The sequence below is a fragment of the Chlorocebus sabaeus genome, chromosome 16 (genome assembly GCF_047675955.1).
Source record: "Chlorocebus sabaeus isolate Y175 chromosome 16, mChlSab1.0.hap1, whole genome shotgun sequence".
Classification (NCBI taxonomy): domain Eukaryota; kingdom Metazoa; phylum Chordata; class Mammalia; order Primates; family Cercopithecidae; genus Chlorocebus; species Chlorocebus sabaeus.
In genome coordinates this window covers 2128877-2153491 of record NC_132919.1, presented here as the reverse complement: position 1 = coordinate 2153491, position 24615 = coordinate 2128877, and the positions used below count along the sequence as shown (strand labels likewise).

General features: G+C 48.0%; 1 protein-coding gene across 4 annotated transcripts in view; it reads left to right on the top strand.

Moving 5' to 3' along the window:
- The window catches only part of SMG6 (SMG6 nonsense mediated mRNA decay factor), a 243796-nt gene that overhangs the window by 103459 nt on the left and 115722 nt on the right, over positions 1-24615 (top strand). For all 4 annotated transcript variants that reach the window (XM_037987493.2, XM_008009818.3, XM_008009817.3 and 1 more), the window contains 2 exons: positions 9332-9448; positions 11297-11465. In XM_037987493.2, the coding sequence (XP_037843421.2) occupies positions 9332-9448; positions 11297-11465 (286 nt within the window). The remainder of the gene's footprint in view (positions 1-9331; positions 9449-11296; positions 11466-24615) is intronic.

Below are 24615 nucleotides of genomic sequence, written 5' to 3'. Positions count from 1 at the left end.
CATAAGTGCATTTTTAGTTTTAGAAGAAACTGCCAAACTATTTTCCAGAGCAGCTATGCCATTTTACATTCCGTCAGCAATGTACGTGTGATCCGATTTCCCAGCATCCTTACCAATATTTGGAAGTGGTACTGTTTTTTATTTTAGCCATTCTGATAGATATGTAATGAGATCTCATTATAGTTTTATTTTCCGTTACCCTAATGGCTAATTATATTGAACATCTTTGCTTGTGCTTATTTTCTATTTGTATATCCTCTTTGATGAAATATCTGTTTGTCTTTTTGCCCATTTTCTAAATGTATTGTTTCCTTACTGTTAAGTTTTGAGAGGTTTTTGTTTTGTTTTGTTTTTTGGTTTGTGTTTATTTTTCTTTATGTGTTGTTTTTTTGAGACAGGGTCTCTGTCACCCAGACTGGAGTGCAGCGGCACTGTCACGGGTCACTGCAGCCTTGACCTCCCAGGCTCAAGTGATCCTCCCACTTCTGCCTCCCAAGTAGCTGGGACTGCAGGCGAATGTTACCACATCCAGCTAATTAAAATTATTTTTTTAGAGACACAGTCTTGCTATGTTGCCAGGGCTGGTCTCAAACTCCTGGGCTCAAGCAATTCTCCCACCTTGGCCTCCCAACATGCTGGAATTATAGGCGTGAGCCACCACGCCTGGCCGGGTTTTAAGAGTTTTGTACATAATCTGGATACTAGTTCTTTGGCAGATATGTGGTTTGCAAATAGATTTTCCTAGCCTATCATTTGCCTTTTCATCTTCTTACAGGGTCTTTTGCAGTGCAAAAGTTTTTAATTTTTATGAAATCCAGTATATCAATTTTTCCTTTTATGGATTGTACTTTTGGCAGTAAGTCTTAGAACTCTTAGTCCTAGGTCCTGAAGATTTTCTTCCATTTTTTTCTAAGAGTTTTATGGTCCTGTGTTTTATATATAAGTCTTTGATCTATTATGAGATAATTTTTGTATAAGTGTGAAAGTTAGGTCAAGGTTTTGTTTCTTTGGTTTTTTTTGCATACGGATGTCTAATTGCTTCACTACCATTTGTTGAAAAGCTCTTCCTCCTTTTAATTTTATTTTAGTAGAGGTGGAGTCATCTCAAGCAGTCCTTCCTTGGTCTCCCCGATTGCTGAGATTATAGGCATGAACCACCATGCCCAGCCCCTTTCTTCGTTAACTTAATATCAGGAAGAACGATTTCTCCCACTTTATTCTTTTTCAAAACTGTTTGAATTGTTCTACAACCTTTGCTTTTCCAGATAAACTTTATAGTAAGCTTGTTTTATCTACATAAAACATTCCTAAGATTTTGATAGCTATTGCATTAAACATATAGATCTATTATCTACATAAAACCTTCCTAAGATTTTGATAGCAGTTGCATTAAACAATTAACTGACATCTCTACAATGCTGAGTTTTTCAGTTCAGGAACATGGTAACTCTCCCCAGTTTTTCAGTTGTCTTTTATTTTCTGGGTTTTGTTTTTTGAGACAGAGTCTTGTTCTGTCACCCAGGCTGAAGTGCAGTGACGCACTCTTGGCTCACTGCCACCTCCGCCTCCCGGATTCAAGCGATTCCCCTGCTCCTGCCTCAGCCTCCTGAGTAGCTGGGATTACAGGCACACGCCACCACGCCCGGCTAATTTTTTTTTTTTTTTTTTTTTTTTTTTTTGTATTTTTAGTAGAGATGGGGTTTCATCATGTTGGCCAGGCTGGTCTCAAACTCCTGACCTCAGGTCATCTGCCCGCCTCAGCTTCCTGAAGTACTGGGTTTACAGTCATGAGCCACCGTGCCCAGGATGTCTTTGATTTTCATCAGCATTTTCAGATTTTTAGCGTAGCGTTTCAGTACGTTCTGTTAGACTTCTACCTGAGTATTTCATTTTCTTTGTTACTGTTGTAAATGATGTCATGTTTTTCATTTTCGCTTTCCACAGCGTCATCATCTCTGAGCTCCTTATGCAGCACTGTGGTTGGAGTAGTCTGAGCTTTTCGTGTTCATAGCAAAGGAGAGAGGAGCAGTGGGAGTGTGAAGCTTGAGTCACAGGCATTTGAAAATCAGATATGCAAACAACGTGGGCATGAGAGCAGACAGAACTGGATCCAGATCCCAGCTCTGGCACTTTCTAGCCTTGTTTTGGGCAGCTCGTTTAGCCTCTCTGAGCCAGTTTCCTCAAATGTCGAAAAGGAGAATAATAGTTAGGCAATCCTTTTGTAAAACTTTGAGATAATATATATAAATATTCTTTGCCCAACATAGGTCTCAAAATGTCTTAGTTATTATGTCTGGCCACAGTGGAATCATGTCATTCATAGTTAGATCCACAAGTGAGAGAGGCACGTGTGCCTACTGTTATGAGCCGCAAACGCTTCTTGAACCTCTTTATGTTGCTGATTTCCAAGGATGTGAAGTCTTGACATAGCTCTTGCCCTCAAGGGGCTTAGAATTCTGTTGAGGAAACCTACTCTATGAATAAAAATTCCAGGACAAGGTATTGCTTGTTAAGTTCCAAACAGGTGGGCAGACAGTGTGGGTGCATCAAAGAATCTTCTCTGATGGTTTTGTTTGCCCTTTTGTACCCTGTCCATTGAGGTGGCTTCTGGATGTTGATGAGAGAATGTGTGGAGGTGGGAGAGTGTGTTTACAGATTTAGGGGAAGGGTGTCATTTGGGAATATGTAATTAATTTTTATACTTTCCCCAGTAAACCATCGACCCTTTTTATGATGTCATGAGGGATTCCTTAATTTTGCAGCTGCTTCCTGATTACGTCAGAGAGGAGCCTCTCACCCCACAGCCTGGAGCTGTACTCATACAAGAATTGGAAACAAATGAAGTGCCGAATATCTAATGGCTTCCACAGGGAGCGCCCGTTCAGACTTCCCAGGCCTTCTCTTGCTAGGTCTTCCTCAAGTATTTCTGACCCCCTGAAGTGTCTTTGTTCTGGAAAGACAGGACTTGGCCCGGAGCCAGGAGGGAGGGAGCCTGGGGACTCCTTGACACATACCTCTCTCCCTCCAGGTGTTTTGCAGTCCTGAGTTTCTGTCCCCTTTCTCGGATCTTGTTTGGTGAGTTGTTACTCTTCTTGAGTTTTCAGGATCCTCTGGAACCTGCTGAGAACGTCCGTGAGTCTTTGACCTGCTCCAGCAGTCTTCACCCCTTCCTACCCGCCTCAACAGCGTTATCTTCAGCCTCTTTTGATTTTTTTTTTTCTTTCTTTTGGTAGAGACAGCGTCTTCCTCTGTTGCCCAGGCTGGTCTTCAACTCCTGGGCTCTCAAGAAGTCCTCCCGCCTCGGCATCCCGAAGTGCTGGGATTACAGGCCTGAGCCACCGTGACTGGCCTCTTTTGATTTTCTTTCTGCAGTAATTTTCATATCTATGCACTCCTTTTCATTCCCTCTTCTACCTTTATTATAAGAAAGATGTTACGCTTACTTGGCATTATAAACTTTATGAAGTGCTTTACATGTAATTTATCTTGCTTCAAACAAGTTCATGCTCTCTTAGCTTCCCAACTGGTCTCCCTCATTGTTAGCTTTTTCCAGCTACCCTAATTAGTCCTAAATGCTTTAGCTAGATGAATCTTTATAAAATATTCACTCATTGCTTCATTCAAGAACCTTCAGTGAGTGCTTCCTCACTGTTGAGTCAGGTTCATGTTCCCTCTTCTGGCATTGCAGGCCCTATAGTTTGTGGTTCCAGGCAGAGCACAGCACACACACTACTTTCATGACTCAAGTAGTACATGTGGTCCCTCCTGCATCCACCAACTCCATCATTGTTCGTCTCTTCCAGCCCAGCTTAGAAGTGGTCTCTTCTGGCCGAGCATGGTGGCTCATGCCTGTAATCCCAGCACTTTGGGAGACTGAGGCAGGTGGATCACTTGAGGCCAAGAGTTCGAGACCAGCCTGGCCAACATGGTGAAACTGTGCGTGCCTGTAATTCCAGCTGCATGGGAGGCTGAGGTGGGAGAATTGCTTGAACCCAGGAGGCAGAGGTTGCAGTGAGCCACAATCGCACCACTTGCACTCCAGTCTGGACGACAAAGTGAGAATCTGTCTCAAAAACAAAGGTCTCTTCCATGAAACTTTCTCTGTTACATACTAGCTGAAATGATTTCGTTTCCCTCTGGTGACAGAAACATATTACTTCCATCTTCCTTATGATATGTAGTACATTGTCTTGAATTATAGTTACTTGAGTATGTATGTATGCTTCCTGTCTTCTTTATTAGATTATCATCTTCTTGCAGGCAGGATCCTACTTTCCTTTATATCCTCCACAATTGGGCACTCACGTGTTTTCGGAATTAATGGGAGAAGTCATTTAGTTAGGAGATTGGGATTTCCTTTGCCCCCACATCTCCCTACTTTCAGAAGAGCTTTGGAAGAAAATCCAAAGAACACTGACAGGGAGGGCTCCTAGGAAGGAAATTGCCTTCCACCTTCTTCTGTCTTGTCTTCGTGCACTAGGCTGTTCTTGCATTGCTCTAAACAAATACCTAAGACTGTATCATTTATAAAGTAAAGAGGTTTCACTGGCTTATGGTTCTGCAGGTTGTACAGGAAGCATTTCGGCTTCTAGCGAGGCCTAAGGAAGCCTACAACTATGGCAGAAGGCGAAAGGGGAGCAGGCACTTTACATGGCGAAAGCTGGAGCAAAGAGTAGGGCAGTGCCACCTACTTTTCAAAGACAAGATCTCGCAAGATTTCAGTCACTGCCACAAAGACAGCACCCAAGGCCTGAGGGATGCACCCACCATCCAGACCCCTCCCACCAGGCCCCATCTCCGGCACTGGGGATTACAGTTCGACATGAGATTTGGGTGGGGACAGATATTCACACCATGTCGCTTGACTGTATCAGTTTAGGAAAGTGTTATGACTTGCTTTACACTCAGTCGCCTCTGTTTGCCATTGTGCATGAATAATTCGCTTGGGTGTGTTAGTGCCTGATTCTGCTGACTCATTCGTTCTTCTCCTCGGGGAATGACATGATGAAAAGACATCTCTGCTTTTGCTCTGAGATTTTGTTCTTGTCTGGTTCCTATACAGCGACTGCTTCCTCTACCTCCTCTTCAGCTAGCATCTGCCACAGGGAACTCTGTGGCTCAAGCAGCAGCAGTTGAAAGATGCTCTCACTGCCCACTTCCTGTAGACAAGGAGGTTTTGGTGGGCTGCTCAGGAACTGTGCCAGCGTTGTGTCTGACTGGTAACTGACTCATGAGAAAAGCAGCCTTATGTCGGAAAGATAAGGGCCAACAAATTGCCTCCAGGTGGTGTTAGTTTGGAGGTGACTGACCATTCATTTCCTTTCTTTGGGAGGAGACAGTGGGGAGGGAATTGGTGAATAAGTGGTCTTGCCTGCATTTTTCTCCAGCTCTTAGTGAAGCATCTAGGCAGATAGTTGGTTCTCTGTGCTAGAATGGCTCATGGACCCCAGTGCCCTCAGAATCCCTTCTGCTGCTGTCAGAGCATTAGACTTATGTGTCATCCATTCTGCGTCTTCTCTTCATTACTCTTCTTATGCTCCTGCCAGGAAGCTGGCTGTGTGCACCAGGCGAAGTATGATAGTTCCATCGCTGCCAGATTTTTCTGTGACCAACCGAACTCCATCCCACTGGTACTGGTTTCCTTCAAATCTCTCCCTGACGAAAACACTAGAATTGATCAGAAGCAGTGGTTCTGAGCCACCATCCCTTGGCTTGGCTTAGAGGGCCCAGGCAGGTGGGCCTGCCTCCCATCCCCTGCTCTTCCCTCTCCACCCCTCCTGCCTCGCTCCCATTTCCTGCAGGAGGATGCCTTGCCATCCTGGAGCTGTCAGGCACAGCTTTGCTTTGGCAGCACCGTTGCACACATAGTGGTGGGAGAGGGGACATGTTTATCACTTTTCCTGGAGATTATCTGTTTAAGCACTTCTCTGACAGTTACAATAACAAGGGCAGTGTGTTGTGTTTCCCAGCAGAAGGACACTTGCTGTTGAAAGATGTATAGCACTAATTAGAAATACATAACATCCGGCCACATGGCAGCCTTCTCCCGGCCGCTCCATTTCCTGATTTCATGCAACTTTGACGACAGTTGGTTTATGTTTTCCATGAATATATTCTCAGAAAAATGAGAAAGTCTCCCCATTACATAGGAGCAAGAAGAATATTTCTGTCCGAGCAGGTATTTGGCCATAGGAATAATAGGAGCTGTGGTCACCTGCCCACATGTGGGAAGGGGCGGAACCAAGTTCAGACCTCAGGTGACTTTCTTAGTAAGAAATATTTCTGTCTGACTTCCTTAGCCAAAACCCTTAGCCGAAACCCTTGAGCAAGTCTCTGCTTTTGGAAAGAAGGGGAAAGGCTGTTTCACAGTGTTAATGAGTTCCTCAGCTCCTGTCATGCTCCTGCTACCTGACACAAAGCCAGAGGAACCCAGGCGAATACCAAGGCAAACAATGTCTTTTCCTCCCCCACCCCACATCACTTGTTGGCTTGGCCCAGCCCAACCCTAGGGATATATATGGGCATTCATCAGACTAGGGCCAGTTTCCTAGGTCTAGCCCCAAAGTGGGTGGACTCTGGGAATCTAGATGCTGTTTTCCTACCCACTGTGTAACAGTGAATGCTTTCAGGGAGTGGTGTCTTGTGGTTTCTAGCCTGTGGAAGCCTGCGTGAGGCCGAGAGCAGCCCAGGAAGATGCTATGCACTTAGTGAATGTCTCACTTGAGGCGCTGGATCCAGGTTGCCGTGGTTACTTGGATAAATAACAGTTTTCTTTACCCTATTGAAAGATTGCAGAGAGCATGTTTTATTTGTAGCCGTGTGCTCCATCACACCTAGCACACAGTCTGGCACATTCTACACGCTCACTATATGCTTGAGGTACCACTGAGCCATGGAGCAGGGCAGGCCTTCCAGGAGGTGCTCCAGGTAACATGGCCAGTCAGAGGTCTGACCCCCTCGATTGTTTGTGAAATCTCCGCCTGCTTGATTACGGCAGAACAGTTACTGGTTAACACGCCGCATCAGATGGACCAGACACATAAGCAGGCAGTGTTATTTCAAGCCTTTCTTTAGGAGGGGATTAGGGGATGGGGAGTCGAGGTGACATAACCATCACAAAGGACAGAGCAGTCATGAAGCTGCCTTCTAGCTGCTGCTTGGGAGGTGGCTGAGCACTTTCAGATCTACACCAAAGAGACTCCAGCTGTTGCTACCTTGCCTGGTCTCCAGACCTTATTGCAGGAGCCTTTAGAAAAGGAGCCAACCTGGAGCCCACAAAGACCACAGGTCCCATTGTTCTTAAGCAGTCCATTCTCCCCTCTGAGCCCTAGCCCCCCATCTTGAACTCTGAGAGACAGTCTAGCCTGAGATTGCCATTTGTCATAAATATAGAACTAGGCTCGCTGAAAGAAACCTCCCCTGTCTTGTCTCTGTCCAAGCTCGAGAGTGTCTTATTGTAGTGTGTGCTTCACAAAATGCCAGTCTCTTGGAGCCAGGACACCCCACTTCATCCCTTCTAGCCTTCTGAGTGCAAGTAACTTCTGCTCAGTTGATGAGGGGGCACTAATGTTTATTCAGTGTCGGTTGCCAGGATGTGGCCTCCACTTGTTCTCTCCCAGCTCCCTCTGTTCTGGACTTCTCCCTTCTTCCCAGCTCTGTTGCTAGTTAGAGGCAGGATGTTGTCTGGGCGTGGCAATGGCCTGGACTGAGCTGGGCGGTACTGACAGTGCTGCTGCCTGTGGGGAGGGTGAAGGGGAGAAGTTGCTAACTTTTCTTGACAACTTACATATCTTCCCCTTTCCTGCTTTCCATCCTCCCTCTTCTTGGCTCTTGGATACTTGTTTTCTTTCTAACAGAGGTTTAGGGCCTTAACAGGACAGGAATGATGAGACTGGTCTATTCTGCTCACATGGATTGTTACCACTTCCTTAACTGCCTGCCACAGTTGAGTTGGAAAGTCAGAGGGTGACATCTGGGACCAGTGGGCATCTGCAAGGATGGTGGGAAAGCCACAATCAAAGAATGAGTACCCTGATGCTATTCGTTTGTTTGGCCCTTCTGAGCAGCAGCCTGTTCCTTCTTATGCCCAGTACTTTCAGAAGTGATTTGGGGCTGGCTTTGTGTACTCCAGTCATACTTGCTCCTGGGGCAAAGATGGTAAGGAATCACTGTGGTTGGGTAATGTCTCTTGGAGTAACAGCTTCAGTGAGGCCCCATTGACAAGACTGGTGAGCTGATGAGAGGGCTCCCCTTGGCTATTGTGGTTAAAATACCGGCAGGGACAGAGATCAGACATTTAGCTGATTATCCTTTTAACACTTGGAGATTCTGAGAGTTCTCCTGTAATAGAGAGGGAATTAACAGATTAGCTGCTGCCAGAGCTAGTGAGCCTGGCCCCTGATTCTGTCTCCTGTGGGTATGTGGAGTCTCCTCAGAGGCTGTGTGGTCGACTGCTGCCTTCTATGTGTCACCAGCTCCTCTCGAGTTCAGATGACGTGGCTTTCGGAGAAGGCCACTGATGAAGAGTAGGTACAGGCAGGCTTTTGGGAGTATGTCACATAGCTGCCACCAAAGAGTAATTCTGCCCACCAACAAGATGGCTCCTTTCAGTGACCTGGAGCCAGAAGGAAGTTAGTTAGCCAGGCTGAAAAAGTAATGGAAAGAGGGTACTGGGATTGGGAGCCAGATTTATTTTTTAGTGCTAGGGGAAGGAATTTGTGAAAACAAAAGCCAACACTGATTAAGTGCTTATTATGTGCCAAGCACTGTTCTGCATAAAATTAACTCATTCCATGAAAGTAGATTATTTGTGTCATGTGTGTTTTCTTAGGAGGAGGGACATGGAGAAGGTAAGGATGGGACTAAAGTTTGGTGATTCAAGAAGGTCATTTTTAAATGTGTATTTTTCCAATCTTAATTGATGACTATGCTCCTGTTAGTTATACACTAGAGAGACTGAGTTACTTAAATCTGAGTTCTTATTACGATAGCTTTACATTATCAGTAGGCAGCTAAAGGCAGAGACCATGCAGCTCCAGCTCAGACTGCCCTTCTTGAGGTAACTGTTCCTGGGAAAGTGATGTAGAATTGACATAGGTGACCCTTATCATCTTATTGAACACATACCCATATGCCAGACCTCGTGGTAAGTGCTTCACGTGAGTCTGTACTTGGCCTTATGACCACTCTGAGAGGGGGAATATTACTAGCCCTAGTCTTCAGTGAGGAAAAGGAAGGTCGGTAACATGGCCAGTGATGTGCATCTTGTAACGCAGGGAAAAGTAGCCCTTGTCCCCCTGGGGTGCTGAGAGTTTCATTTGCTTCTCCTCAGACTGCTTCTCAGAGGAGTGCCGCTCTGTGATCCAGGAACAGGCTGCAGCTCTGGGCTTGGCCATGTTTTCTCTGCTGGTCCGGCGCTGCACCTGCTTACTTAAGGAGTCCGCCAAAGGTAAGCAGGAGCCCCCGGCCTGGTGGGCTTTCCAGTTGCCTGACCTTGTCAGACCTCACAGTGCCCTGCTGCTTTCTCGGTGTCTTCTCCCTGTAGTCTCCATTCTTCCTTTTACCTACATGCCCCTCTTCCTTTTGCCTGCCTAACTAGTCGCATTTCCTTTTACAGTCTAATTGCCTCTAAGGCCTTCTTCTCCTTTTTGTAGACTCTTTCCTCCCTTTTTTCTTCTTTAGTAGTTAGAATTTTCACTGTACCTATAAGCTGCTGCATGTTCCTGCATCCTCAGGAAACCAGAAAAGTTAGTTTCCATAATCGATGTTGTGTTTTCCCCTTTATCTTTGTGTGGTACCTGGTGAGTTCTGTAACCACCGTGGACCGGCCGTCATGGGAGACTCACTTGACCAGATAGAGCAGGTGCTATTCTTAGCCCTTAGGTTGAGACAGTATCCCATATCCTTTAAGGCTGCCCTTAGAAGTCTAAGCCTGATTGCCATAGCAGTAGAAGATAGGGCTGAAGGTTACACCTTTCTTTTCAGCTCCCAGATCAATATTAGTGACTTAATCAGACCCCACTGTCACCCCATGCCACACTAGCCTTGTGAATGCCTCCAGCTTCAGAGGCTGCTTTTTTTTTTAGGGACAGAAGGGCAACTTTTCATTTTGAAATAAGTTCAGATTTACAGAACAGTAGCAAGAATAGTGCAGACAACTCATATACCCACCACCCAGATTCCCCAGTTAACATTTTACCATGTGGCCTTACGTTCGTCTTCCCATACACACATACTTAAGGTTATTATTTTTCTTCTGAACCATTTGACTTTAAATTAGAGTTGCTGGCGCTTTACCCCCCAAATACTTGACTCTATATTCCTAATAATAAGGATATTCTCTTAATGACAATTATCAAAATCGGAAGTCAACATTGATAAAATACTATTATTGCATTCACAGACCTTATTTAGTTTGTGCCAGTTGCCCTAATTTCTTTACAGCAAGGGGAAAACAAAGTTGTTGTCTTCTCTGGGATCCAGTGCAGGAGCACACATTGCATTTAGATGTCATCCTGTCTCTTTGGTTGTCCTTTAATTTGGGATGGTTTTTCGATCTTCTTTTGTCCTACATGTCCTGGCCTTTTTTTTTTTTTTGAGACAGAGTCTCTCTCTGTCGCCCAGGCTGGGGTGCAGTGGCGTGATCTCGGCTTACTGCAAGCTCCGCCTCCTGGGTTCACACCATTCTCCTGCCTCAGCCTCCTGAGTAGCTGGGACTACAGGTGCCCGCCACCGCGCCCAGCTAATTTTTTGTATTTTTAGTAGAGACGGGGTTTCACGGTGTTAGCCAGGATGGTCTCAATCTCCTGACCTCGTGATCCGCCTGCCTCGGCCTCCCAAAGTGCTGGGATTACAGGCGTGAGCCACCGCACTTGGCCTGCCTTGTCATTTTTGAAGAATGTAAATCATTTGTACAGTGTCCCACAGTTTGGGTTTGTCTGATGTTTCCTTGTGATTAAATTCAGGTCATGCAGTTTTGGCAAGAACTCTGGTGCCATCTTGGTACTGTGCTGAAGGAAGGCTGGCAGGGTGGGCTAGAGGCCAGAGGAGAGGCTTCAGCCAAGCCACAGGTGAAGCAGAAGCAGTGGTGTCCAGGGGCAGACCCAGTACACTGGTTCTCTGTTTGTCCTACTTTTCAGAATCCTCTTAGGTGCTGGCGCTTCTCCTCGCTTCCGGGCCCATCTTTCCTGTGGACTTGGTCTCCCTTCCCTAAGAGCTTGCTGCCGTCCCAGCGCCCCAGGCCTCACTCGGGGGCTACAGCAGACATAGGCCCAGTTCTCACCCTTTGCCTCTGCAGCTCAGCTGTCCTCTCCTGAGGACCAGGAGGACCAAGATGACATCAAGGTGTCTTCCTTTGTCCCGGACCTGAAGGAGCTGCTCCCTAGTGTCAAAGTCTGGTCAGATTGGATGCTTGGCTACCCAGACACCTGGAATCCTCCTCCCACATCCCTGGATCTGCCTTCGCAGTGAGTTGACCTGCCCATTGCTTTAGCACCACTGGCCTGGGCCTGCCCGTGTTCCCGCATCTCCCCTCTTCATCCTGCTCTGTTTCTTTCTGCCCACAGCTTGCTTGCTTCTCTGTTTCTTCTTTACTTGAACTTTTTTTGAACACCTTCCCTGTCCTCTGATGTTTTCGATTATTTTTTCCTGTTCTCCAGGCTTCTTCCCTCTCCTCTCACACTCACTCTTTCCTCTCACTCTCCATTTTATTTGTTCTTGCTCTCCCTCCCTCATCCTCACTCCATATTGTGCATACTCACTATCTCTGCAGCTGCCTCTGGAGTCTGGATTTGTGTGGATATGTGTGAGACTTTGTTTCTTTCTCTTACTAGCTTTTCTGTGCATCTTGCTTTTTTTTTTTTGAGATAGGGTCTCACTTTGTCACCCAGACTGGATGCAGTGGCACGATCTCAGCTCACTGCAGCCTCCACCTCCCAGCTCATGTGATCCTCCTGCTTCAGCCTCCTGAGTAGCTGGGACCACAGGTGCAAACCACCATGCCTGGCTCATTTTTTGTATTTTTTGGTAGAGAAAAACATGTATTTTTTGCCATGTTGCCCAGGATGATCTTAAAATCTTGAGCTCAGGTGATCCACCTGCCTCAGCCTCCCAAAGTGCTGGGATGACAGGCATGACCCACCACACCCGGCCTTCTCTGCATCTTTAAGGCTCTGTCACTGCTACTTGTGCTGCCTTCTGCACTTTGTCTCCTGGCATAGCAGCATGTGGGGAGGCTGAGTGCAGGCACATTTCTCCTCCATTCACTCATGCCCTGTCTTCTCACCATGCCCCTGCCCTCGCCGCTGTCTTCTCACCATGCCCCTGCCCTCTCACCATGCCCCTGCCCTTGCCCCCTGTATTCTCACTGTGCCCCTGCCATTGCCCCATCTTCTCACCATGGCCCTGCCCTCGTCCCGTCTTCTCACCATGCCCCTGCCTTCATCCCCTGTCTTCTCACCATGCCCCTCCCCTCTCACCATGCCCCTGCCCTTGCCCCCTGTATTCTCACTGTGCCCCTGCCATTGCCCCATCTTCTCACCATGGCCCTGCCCTCATCCCGTCTTCTCACCATGCCCCTGCCCTCGTCTCCATCTTCTCACCATGCCCCTGCCCTCATCTCCGTCTTCTTACCATGCCCCTGCCCTCGTCTCCGTCTTCTCACCATGCCCCTGCCCTCGTCTCCGTCTTCTCACCATGCCCCTGCCCTCGTCTCCATGTTCTCACCATGCCCCTGCCCTCATCTCCGTCTTCTCACCATGCCCCTGCCCTCGTCTCCATGTTCTCACCATGCCCCTGCCCTCGTCTCCGTCTTCTCACCATGCCCCTGCCCTCGTCTCCATCTTCTCACCATGCCCCTGCCCTCGCCCCCTGTTTTCTCACCATGCCCCTGCCCTCACCCCCTGTCTTTGTGTGTCACTGTGGCATCTCTCAGAGCATTTGTGTATGGGACAGAGCATTTGTGTATTGGGGGCGGGGGGCAGGTGTTGGAGTCTGTGTGTCTGCCTGGGTGTATTTACGTAGATCAGTTTATGTGTTTGTATGCCTTTTTCTTTTTTTTAGTTGTGGAGATAAATATATATAACATTTGCCATGTTAACCATTTCTAAGTTCAGTGACATAAATTACATTTACAGAGTGTTGTGCAACCCCATATGGTTACTTCTTTTATCTTTGTCTATATCTGTGTCTGGGTTGTGTCCGACTCTGTGCTTGGCTAGGTCCATTTGTCTGTGTGTCTGTAGGTCTGTGTGTGTCTTAGTGTCTGTGTCTGAGTGCAAAGTTCTGTGTGTCTGCCTCTGGAGGCCTATCTAGGGGTCTTTCGGTGTGCCTATCCATGTCTGTCTGTGTGTTTACTTGTCCGTGTGCATCCATCCAACTGTGGCCACGTGTGTTACCCGTATGTGTTCATGTGGGATGTCCATATCTGTGTCTGTATTTGTGTCTATACCTGTTTGTGTCTGTATATCCTTGAGTATATGTGTCTCTGTATGGGGTTCATGTGTCCCCATGGAGGTCTCTTTCTGTGTTTCCATGTCTCTGTGTCCACATCTATAGCTGTGTTTTTTTTTTTTTTGAGATGGAGTCCCGCTCTGTCGCCCAGGCTGGAGTGCAGTGGCACAATCTTGGCTCACTGCGACCTTTGTTTCCTGGGTTCAAGCTATTCTCCTACCTCAGCCTCCCATGTCGCTGGGATTACAGGCATCTGCCACCACGCCTGGATAGTTTTTGTATTTTTAATAGAGATGGGGTTTCACCACATTGGCCAGGCTGGTCTCAAGCTCCTGACCTCGGCGATCCACTCACCTCAGCCTCCCAAAGTGCTGGGATTATAGGCGTGAACCACCGTGCCCAGCCTTTTTTTTTTTTTGAGATGGAGTTTTGCTCTTGTTGCCCAGGCTGGAGTATAATGGCGTGACCTCAGCTTACTGCCACCTTGGCCTCCCATGTTTAAGCAATTCTCCTGCCTCAGCCTCCCAAGTAGCTGGGACTACAGGCATGTACCACCATACCCAGCTAATTTTGTGTTTTTAGTAGAGATAAGATTTGACCATGTTGGCCAGGCTGGTCTCAAACTCCTGACCTCAGGTGATCCACCCACCTTGGCCTCCCAAAGTGCTGGGATTGCAGGTGTGAGCCACCGCGTCTGGCCTTTTTTTTTTTTTTTTCCTTTCCCAGACAGAGTCTTGCTCTGTTGCCCAGGTTCGAGTGCAGTGGCATGATCTCAGCCCACTGCAACCTCCGCCTCCTGGGTTCAAGCAATTCTCCCACCTCAGCCTCCCGAGTAGCTGGGCTTATAGGTGTGAGCCACCAGGCCTGGCTAATTTTTTTGGGTTTAGTAGAGATGGGGTTTCACCATGTTGGTCAGGCTGGTCTCAAAACTCCTGCCCTCCAGTGATCCACCCGCCTCTGCCTCTAAAAGTGCTGGGATTACAGGCATGAGCCAGCATGTCCAACCTGTGTCTTTCTGATTCTGAGTCCATGTCAGTCTGAGTCTGCTTTGGTCCCATTCATGTCTGTGTCTGCGTCTGTGAGTATATGTTCCTGAATGTCTGTGTTCATGTCCGTGTTTGTGTGTAACTATGTCTCTGTGTGCCAGTCTGGATCTCTCTGTTAGAGGGGGGATTTCTGTGTATGTGGGTCTTCTTGTGTCTGCCTGCCTTGCCTTTTACCTACCTCCCTGTCTGTCTGTCTGTCCTCACCTGTCTCTGCCTGCCTGCCTCTGTGTTTCTCCTTGCCTCTGCTTTTGTCTGCCTCTGCTGTGTTTGTGTGTGTGTGTGTGTGTGCGCGCGCGCCTGTATCAGGGATCAGCATACCATGGCCCACAAGCTAATAATGGTTTACATTTTTATATGGTTAAACAAAAAATCAAACGAGTACCATTTCATGACTCATGAAAATTGTGTAAAAGTCAGATTTTAGTGTCCATAAAGTTGACTGGAATATAACCATGCTTATTTGTTTACACTGTGTCTATGGCTGATTTCACATTACAGAGCAGAGTTGAGTAGTTGCCACAGGCTGTGTGGTTCACACGGCCTAGAATATTTGCAATCCAGCTCATTACAGAAAAAGCTTGCTGACTTCAATCTCTGTCCATGTTCCATGTGTCACATTCTTCTTTGTGTTAGTGTCACTATGTGTGTTCATGTTTGTACAATTGTATCTTCATGTACGTGTGTGTAGGCTCCATCTCTGTTCAGCCCTGTTGACTGTTCATCTCTCCCTCCTGCTCACTTTAATTTTTCCCTCCCTCCCTCCCTTCTTTCTTCTTTCTTTGTTTTTCCTTCTTCCCTCCCTTCCTGCCTTTCTACCTTCCTTTCCCAGGGTGTCGCTGTGTCACCCAGGCTGGAGTGCATTGGCACAATCACAGCTCGCTGCAGCCTCGACCTCCTGGGCTCAGGTGATTCTCCCACCTCAGTCTGTCAAGTAGCTGGGACTACAGGCGTGCACCACCACACCTGGCTAATTTTTTTGTATTTTTAAAATAGAAACGGGGCTTTGCCATGTTGCCCAAGCTGGCCTTGATCTCCTGGACTAAAGCAGTCTGCCTCAGCCTGCCACAGTGCTGGGCCTCTCTTTCTTATCTCTACTCTTCCTTGGTGTCTCTGTTTTTCTCCGTTTCACCCCGGCCATTTCTCGTTTCCCTCTTCCTTTTCTTCCCCTACCCCGCATTCTCTGAGTGTGGTCTTCAGCTGGTGCTTTGTACCAAAGCTCCTTCATGCTCTGTGTTATGCATTTATGTGTGTTTCAGAACAAGCATCTCCAGTGTTCTTCTCTGGAGACGAGTAATGCTGGAGGATAGATTATGGAGACCCTGGCTACTGTGGAGGGCACTTTTGGGGAGTAGGGAGGGGAGCTTGTCTGACCTGGGGACCAGCTATGTGAGTCTCCTAGACTCATGGGTGACCTCCAGAGGGAAGGTAAAGCAGAAATTTCTGGCCAGCAGTTTCTGTGTAGACTGTGTAGTCTGATTCTTCCTCCTTTCTTTCTCAGTTTTTTCCCTGTCCTTGCCTCAGGATGCACCTCTGGACTGTTACTAATCTCAGTCTCCACATGCCCTTCCCACCTCTAGCTCTGTCACTGTGTGGTCGGCACTCACAGCATCGGACAGTTCTCTGTATCCTATCTGTGGGCCCTCCTAGGTTTCCAAAATGCTGTGCAGCTGGGGCCACAGAAAGGAACTGATGGATCTGCTGGCTAGGGGACAGCTGTTTCTCAGCAGTGATCCCCAAAGAGTTAACATCTACAGCCTCAAACTTTTCAGGCTATTCATCTCTAATGAGGACTAGGCAGTTGGCAGTTTTGGGAAGAAAATGCCAAGAAAGGACTCAGTTCTCCAAGTATCTAAGCCACTGCTTCTGAGCATGCACAAGGGTCACTGAGTGTCCCTTCCTTTCTCTCAGGGTGGGGAGGCAGACCATCTGTCCCTGGAGCCTGGGCCTTCCCTGCGTCACCTCACCTCACAACCACCGGTCGCTTAGATAGGATTCACACAGCCCCTGTTTACCCAGATCCTGGGCCACAGGTCTGCTAGCTCTCTCACGCAGCATGTCTCCCTTCATCCCTCCTCCCTCTCTCACTCCTTTTTGGCTTTTGTTTGGCTGAGGAAATGGAAAGCTCACACAGGAAGTGCTGGGTCTCATTTGCTTGAGATGCTGAGTCTGTTTTCTCTTTGGATGCTGCAGCAAATGGCTCGTTGCCGGCTCTGAGCTGCTGCCCATCTTTGGGCAAGGGCTCAATCTACAGGCAGGCACGTGGTCCAAGCTACAGCCATCCCCGGCTGGGCTTCACATTCTGGGCTACAGAGAGGCAGAGGGGGTTGGGACATTTGAGTCATATTTGCTTAGTCTTCTCAGACTTCTTCATGAGGAGAGCAAATCTGACCAAATAGTATATTGAATTTAATTGCCCAGCAAATACATTACCGTAGCTGTGGATACCACTTGCTCTCTCGTGAAGCCAGACTGGGCTAGAGAGATCAGTGTAATAGAGAAAAACGTCTCCTCCTGTGCTCTCTTTCTCTCTCTCTGCAGTTAGGATCAGCAGCTGGTTATCTCTGGAATGCAAGTTTAAGCATGAAAGAGAGGCTTTGCTATCCTGGGGCCTGACCCCAAAGCATGGCTATTTAAGGACTGGTGCCCCTGTTCAACAGAGCAAACCTGGCCTGATTACCACGGAGGGTAGTCCCACCTCAGAGCCTTCAGATCAAAGGACTGGAAAATGGAATCAGAATTGCACCTTCCTTCTTTTGTTTCCCATATTCTCATGTAGCTTCCTAATACTCAGAGTAACTACTCTGAGAGATTGGCAAGGGTATGGTGCTTCTGTGGGTTTCAAACTTTATCTTGTGCCCACCGACCTTATAGATTGAAGAGGCTTTTCTTTTAAGGTCATAGAGAATAACACACCCCAGTGGTTGTGTAGATGCCGAAACTGTGACCCCCCTGACGCTTGTAAAGTCCTTCTTGCTGCTCTTCGTTTTGAAGGGTTTGGAAATGCTCTCGAGGGAGCAGGAAGGAAATGGCTGCTGTTTAGTGCCCTTTCTTGGCATGCTTTCATTGGTCTTTGCCTGCGTTTCTTCTTTGCAAAGATACATTTCTCTGATCCTAAGATAAGGTGACCAGAGAGCCTGTTTTTCCTACAAAGAGGAAGTCCCCTTTGCTTTTCCTCCAGAAACCCCACTTGCAAATGGTCCCTCTGACATGTAGGGACCCTTCTTTCATCTCTCTTCCTTCGTCCCCTCCCTGTCTTTAATTGTTACCTTCTTTCCTTATGCAGTTAGAGAATCATTGCACAGCATCTTCCCCTCTCTGAGGGGAATTCCAGGCTTCATCATTAGTTTCCTTGGTTCTCTCCTCTTCCTTCCAGTCAAGTCCACAGTAGCAGGCACATGTGAAACACTCAGGGTGGTGATGAGAATATTGCTGGCACTGCAGAGTGAGGAGGGCAGGATTGCTGGGCATGGGTGCCTTCCCTCACTGTGGCACTTATTAGATCTGTGTGCTAGAGCCAGCATGTATGGAAGCAAGTTGATTTCCCATTTGTACCCATTAGGGATTGTAACCGAATGGCTTCGTAATCCCAGGAGTTTGTTGGTATAGAGGATTATAGCAGGATGTGGAGAGTGGTCTGGGGCCACTGTAAAAGTCGGTGTATTTAGAACAGACTGCTGTGTTTGGAGGGCCCATCTACTTGCCCCATCTGCTAGCAGAGTTTGTGTTCCCTTCCACACCAAGCCTCTGGTGAGAAGGGAGAGGCAGCTGCGCCCCTACTTCGGCAAGTGAGCACAAGCAAGTCGTGCTAGAGAGTAGTAGAGCTACAGGCTTCATGAACCTGAGCATAGTGACCCCTTGCATCCCAGGACCTTTGGCAAGGCTAGGGCAGTGGGACAGCCTACCTCATTTCAGTCTCTGCCGAGGCCAAATCTTCACTTATCCTGATCTCTAGTTCTCAGTAAGTGAAAGAGTCAGGGGACTTTGAGAACATCCAAACCTAGCCCAGCTGTGGCAGTTGGTTTATTGCTTTCAGCTGGTACTTGAACCCAGGTCCTAGTCTTGGAGGCTTTCCCAGGTTTAATCCCCAGAGCTTTCTCTGCAGCTGTATGACACTGCGCTGACCCCGAATGAGGATAGGAAAATAGAACCAGTGCCAAGCCAGAGTCTCTTTTTCATTTGGAGTCTGGCTGTCTGCCCATGACCAGGGTTACATAATGGGAAACATAGCTGGGGCTCTGGAGAGCCCGCGTTTCACCAGGCTGCCCAGACCTTCGCATTCTGATGCTATATATCTTCCTAATTGTAGCTCGGATGCATTTATCACACTGTTGGATTGGAGTACTGTTTAAAAAAAAAAAACTCTAGAAATTCTTGTCCTTGCTGCTTTTCCATGGTTCATCTTCCATAGTCTACAGAGCACAGTGGAGAAGGGTCGTTGGGAGCCCTCTAAGGTCTTGTCACGTGGGGAGAAAGAGGGAGACGTAGGGCATATGCAGTAAGCTGACTTCCTCAGGGAGCTTCCGTGTGTTGACTCTGTAGATGAGATAGAAGTTCTCAAGTTAAAAACAACTAGTTCACTCACCTTCATAGGGCAGCTCTGAAATAAGAACTAATCCCAAGTCTAATCGGCACCCCTTCAAGGACGCTTAATACGTCTTCCCAAAAGGGCATTTTAGGAGGTCACTGAGTAATAGTCCATCAGCACTTCCCTGAAGGAAGTGGTGGTGACTGTGGGAAGCCCCTTTGCTACCCTGGCTCCCCACCCAGTCTCCCTGGCTCCGGGTTGGGGCGTTAGCACTGCAGCCTGGCACCAGGGGGTTCCTCTTCCTCCAAATGCTGAGTGGGGCACACGTGATCTCTCCCACGGCAGGAGCCCCTGTCCCCTCCCCACGCCTCCCATAGGACTCCTTGTGAGAGGAAGGGGTGTTGGCCTAAGGCTCCAGTCTGACCCCAGCAGGGTACAGCAGCTGACCCCAGGGAGAGTACTTTCCAACTCTGAGCTGAGGTTATTTGGGTCCAGTGTGTGCTAAGCTAAGAAGACGTGTTGGAGTGGTTACAGCTAAAAGCTTGGAGAGGCAGGAACCGTGAGAATCCGCACCAGGGGGGCCGCCGAGGGCTCCCCTCATGCCGTGGAGATGTCAAGATCCCCTAGGGGCTGCTCTTTCCCAAACATACAGTGCTGATGGGTTTAACACACCACAGTGACACGACAGAGGCTGTACATGCGAGTGTAGCTCTGGAGAACGGAAATAAAATAAGGCACCGACCCCATACATGTTGGGGGCAGTGGATGGTAGAGGTGCTCTGATACTTGAGAAATCCTGGAATGAGGTTACTGTGACCTATTGCTGGTCATAGGGTTCCAGCTGCCCTGCTTAGAACGTGGAGAGGTTTATATTCTTGCAGTAGGGCAGGATGACTAAGCTTCAGAATTTGACTTGCCCTTTTGGGAAAAATTGATTTAGGGTGAGTACGCTCCCAAAGGCCCAAGTTGACTTGTTGGTATAAACGAGAAAGATAGAAGGGATTATCTTCACCTGAGTCTTATACTCTGTAGTGGTCAGTCACCCAGTAAACATCTTATTCTTAGAGGATGGTATCTTGCTGCTCATATCTTAACTCCTGGAATGGTGACCTTTGATACCTTTGTCTCTTCTTTGTATCATGTGGCATCTAGATGACACATTGTTGCTAGAAATCTCCAGGAGCTGCATAGAATTCTCCCGATCTCCATCCCAACCCTGGGCCTATGGAGCTACCTAGCACTGAGGCACCAGAACCAAATCCTTAGCCCGCTGCTGACAGAGCTGGCATGACATCTTGACTTTCCAAGAGGCGTGCTGAGCCATTTCAAGCCCAGGTATTATTCTTATAACTCTGCCAGACTTACTGGATTCAAGTCCATTTCTGCTGTTAGCTGCTGACTTCCCGCAGTTTTCTCCAGTGGAGTGAGAAGTTCTCCACGGCAACAGTGGTCTCATGTTAGCCTCTGACCCCTGTGTGGAGAGTTGTAGGCTAGGATGTAACGGCCCACAGGGAAACAGTTTGAAAAAGCAGATACTGCATGTCTTAGGTGTGGTTCTCTTGTTACAGCCGTTTGTCTGTCTTTGTGTCTGTACCACATGGGTGTCCTCTTTTTTGGCTTCCTTGTGCCTAGCTTCTGTGCCATCTTGGCTGTATTTCCAGATCTCCTCACTCCAGGAACCAGAAGACCCAACTTGTTTCCCATCTGTACTGCTTCTCTGATCTTCCATCGCTCTGAAACACAATGCACGGCTTCTTCTCACTCAGCTCTTTCCGGGTTTGTTCTGCAGCTGTGGAGTTTGAGTGCTAGTGTTTAAACAAGCTGGTATTACACAGGAAATGGCCACCTCCACAGGCCCCAGCAGGCTTGTAACGTGGGGTCATTGTACTTGATATTAATCACCAGTCAGCTTGTTCCCCCAGTAAAATATGAAGGAGTGTGTAAGTGCTTCGTCCTCCTTAGACTTGCCAGAAAGATGGACTGAGTCTTGGTCAGGCGTTAGTGCTCCGCTCTTTTCAGACTCTCTCCTCCTCTCAGTCCTGCCCCGGTGGAGCTTTCAGAAAAAGTCCTGCCTGACCCCTTCCCTGTGAAGCTGGCAGAGTCCGTTTCTGAGCTCTGGGCAAGAAGGTAGGTTACTGTAGTTAACGTGTCTCACCTGGCATTCCTTAATCTGTCAGGGGATGCTGCAGTTGGATAACCTCTCCTGTGAGAAAAGCCACATTTTAGGAACAGAGAAACCCATGGCCCGTCTGAGAGCAGGGCTTCTCAGTTCCCTGGACTTCAGCCGCCTTTCCATGGCTATTTGCAGAACTCACCTCAGCCTGAAGGGTTAATCTGATTCCCCGAGTCCATATCCCCCAAACAACCAGCCAGGAGTGTGTGTTGGTTTGTTTCTGTGAAATGTGTTTCCCCAGTCACCTGGGCTGGCCTGGGCTGCATTGTATCGGCCAGCAGCTGCACTGCACTCAAACTGACAGATACATTAAACCTTGGAATTCTGAGGCAATAAAAAGTAAATTAACTCTTATTTTTTTCCTTTCCTGGTGGACTAAGTGAATGCATGTCTGTAGGGAAGCAAGTGAGCCTTGGTTCTGAGTGCATACTTGTAACTAGTCACTGCTGGTTTGTCCCAAACTAGGATCTGGCTTTCAGACTCCAGCCAGGGGTCTGCTGTGCTGGTGTGTGGTGTGTTCTGTGGGGTTGGGCCAGTGGGTCACCTTGCAACTGCTGATCCCTGCTCACTAATCACATCACAGCTGCTGAGAGACTCCCTGGCCATCATTCTGGGAGCCATAAACAGGCTCATTGGACCCAGTTTCATATTCTTTGGCTGCTTTGTGTCTGTTTGGGGAAGAATCCACCCTAACTTTAGTGGGATATTGTGGGCTCTGGGAATTTCCCCAAAATGTACATTGAACCAGAACAAACCAGAAGGACCTACCTGAGCCCACAGCACTCTAGAGGGTCCATTTAGAATCAAAAGTTGTTTGAGATTATTTGGGAAACCTTTTGGGAAGTTATTTCCCAAGCACTTCCAAAAGAGTGGCAGCTCTTTACAGATCGTCACCCCACCCGAATTTGACTTTTGGCTCCTTGGCCCAGGCCAACCTTGAATCCATAGGATCGAAGGACTGCTGTCGGGTAAAGGTTAGAAGGTGCTCCTGGTTGGGATGAGGAATTAAAGCAGGAAAATGTTAAACTTTTCTCCTTCTACAGACAGGAAATCCTATGTTCACCCACAAAACTGACCTCCCAGCCCAAAGGCCTGATCGGGGTAAGCTGAGGTGATGTTGCCCAGCTTCCAGGAATTACCTCATCCTTTTACAAATATCTTAACTTTTGAGTTCAGACATCTCACCTGGTTTTTCAAAGCACCTCTTCCTTTGAGTTTCCTGACACTCCCTCACTCCTGTAGAGAGTCACTGTGTAGCCCGTGGGTCTCTGGGTAGTTGTGTTCATGTCTGTGGTGTTTGATGAAAGGAGATAACTGATGACATGAATGTGAACTGAGTTTGGGTGATCCCACTGAAACACCAGAAGAAGGCAGCTACTCACAACCAGAGTACAAGACCAGTCGGAATTAACCAGAGTAGAAATGACCTCTCATTGAAGACTTTGTGTATTTCCTGGGTTCTGCACAGTCTAGCTTGGCTCTTGGACCACTTTTATTTATATTTCTGAGTTGGGAACTCTGGGCACTCCCTACGTCTTTTGGCATCAGCTGCTGTCTTACAAATCAACATTGAGGTAGGGATTCTCAGCCACCTTATTTTTGCAGTGAGTCTTAAGGTTTTGGTACAAGGTGGGTGGTAATGGGCAAAAAGGCATATGTGGGCAGGGGTCCCTAGTGGTGGCCAACAGTCTCTGGGAGGAGTCAGTTTTGGTTTATCTGAGCCTTAGGGGACAGGAGAGCATGGTAATGAGAACCACATGGTACCACATATTTCTTCATCTTGGATCCAAGATGGTAGGGGTGGGAGGATGAGAGAGGGATGTGGGGCCTCCCACTGTGGCAGCCGTGGGTAATTTTCGGCCGCCTCTCTCTGGCTGGGGATGCTGCTGCCCACACCACCCCCAACCCCCAGCTACGTCCTGCGCAGCCTTGACCTGCGCAGCACCAACCAGGGCCCCCAAGCCAAAAATTCAGCTGGGAGACTTTTCACCTTCTTCCTTCTCACTGTCGTCTTTCCTGTTTATTTTCCAAATTGCTGCTCTGCAGCCGAGCAGTGCCTGTTGGCCAAAGCTCACCAGTGCTGTGGGATCAGACTCAGGCAGTGGGCTCAAGTGGCCAGCAGGGCACTGGGGGAGGAAGCGGGGAACTGGAAGAGCCTCCCTGTGCGTCTCCCATGGGCAGCACTAACCTCGGAGGCGGCCCTGAGCAGTCCTATCACATCCGGTGCTTGTCTCCGCAGCCGGACCGGAGGATAAACTATCAGGGCTGTGGGGCAGTGCATCATTCCTCTTATTATTTTCTTCTCTGCAGATGGGGTCGTGGAAAGTTCAGTTCCTTTTAACCCTCGAAGTTCTGTTTATTCTACAGCTGGTAGCCTGAATGCCGCGTTTCCCATTACATCACAAAGGAGCTCAGGCAGATCTCTGCACAGAAACGTGTTGCAACTGTTTATTTTTTTCCATATTTAAACATTTCTGACAGCCAAACCCGGCTGAGCCAAAAGATGGAGCTTTGTGAATGAGTCTGGTTGTCGGTGTCTGCGCTGAGAGAGGCTTTCGAAAACTCGTCCCTCCGGTGATTCTTCCCAAACATGTTCTTTTTCCTGGGTAAAGCCTGTGAAGCGAGTTACTTCTGCAGTACACGTGTGTTGATTATGTGCCGTTGTGTGATTAATGGGGCTGTGTTCTGCCTGGTTCCCAGGACACTCTTGAAAACAAGATGTTTCATTTCATTGCCTTTTCCTAGTGCAATGATTACAGTAAATAAACCAGTGCAGCCTCCTTCCACCTGGAGCCAGTCAGGGAGTTCCCATCCCTCTGCTCCACTTTCTTCCCCACTGTCACCTTCAGTGGCATGTGCCTCGAATGCTTTCTTTTCTGCCATCTCCCGAAGATTCTTAGTCTCCAAGAGAAACAAATTGCTTAGATCTGAGACCCCTCCCTAGTAGGACTCATAGGCAGTAACTCCACTGGGGAGATTCCAGGATGATTCTTCTTGGTTGTTTTTAGTGAGAGGGTCTCACTGTGTTGCCCAGTCTGGTCTTGAACTCCTGGCCTCAAGTGATCCTCCCTTCTCATGTTCCCAAAGTACTGGGATTACAGGCGTGGCCCACCACACCCAGCCCAGGATGATTCGTACAACTCTCTTTACATATTGCCTCTTGCCACTCTAGCTTGTGAATCTAATTGTGAAGCTTGTCTTTGTAATTCTCCTATGGATCTCTCTTCTTTTAGAGTAAAACTTAGCATCCATAGGACACTATCTGTTCCAGACTCCTAGTTAGGTGCTTCCGTGGAGAAGAAAGCCACGTCTGTAGCCTTGGCTGGCCCTATGTCTTTACCACAATTTGTAGTATCCCTGGGTAGGCAAAAAAAAAAAAAAAAAAAAAAGCCTTATGGATCCTCAACACCCACCAAAGCAGG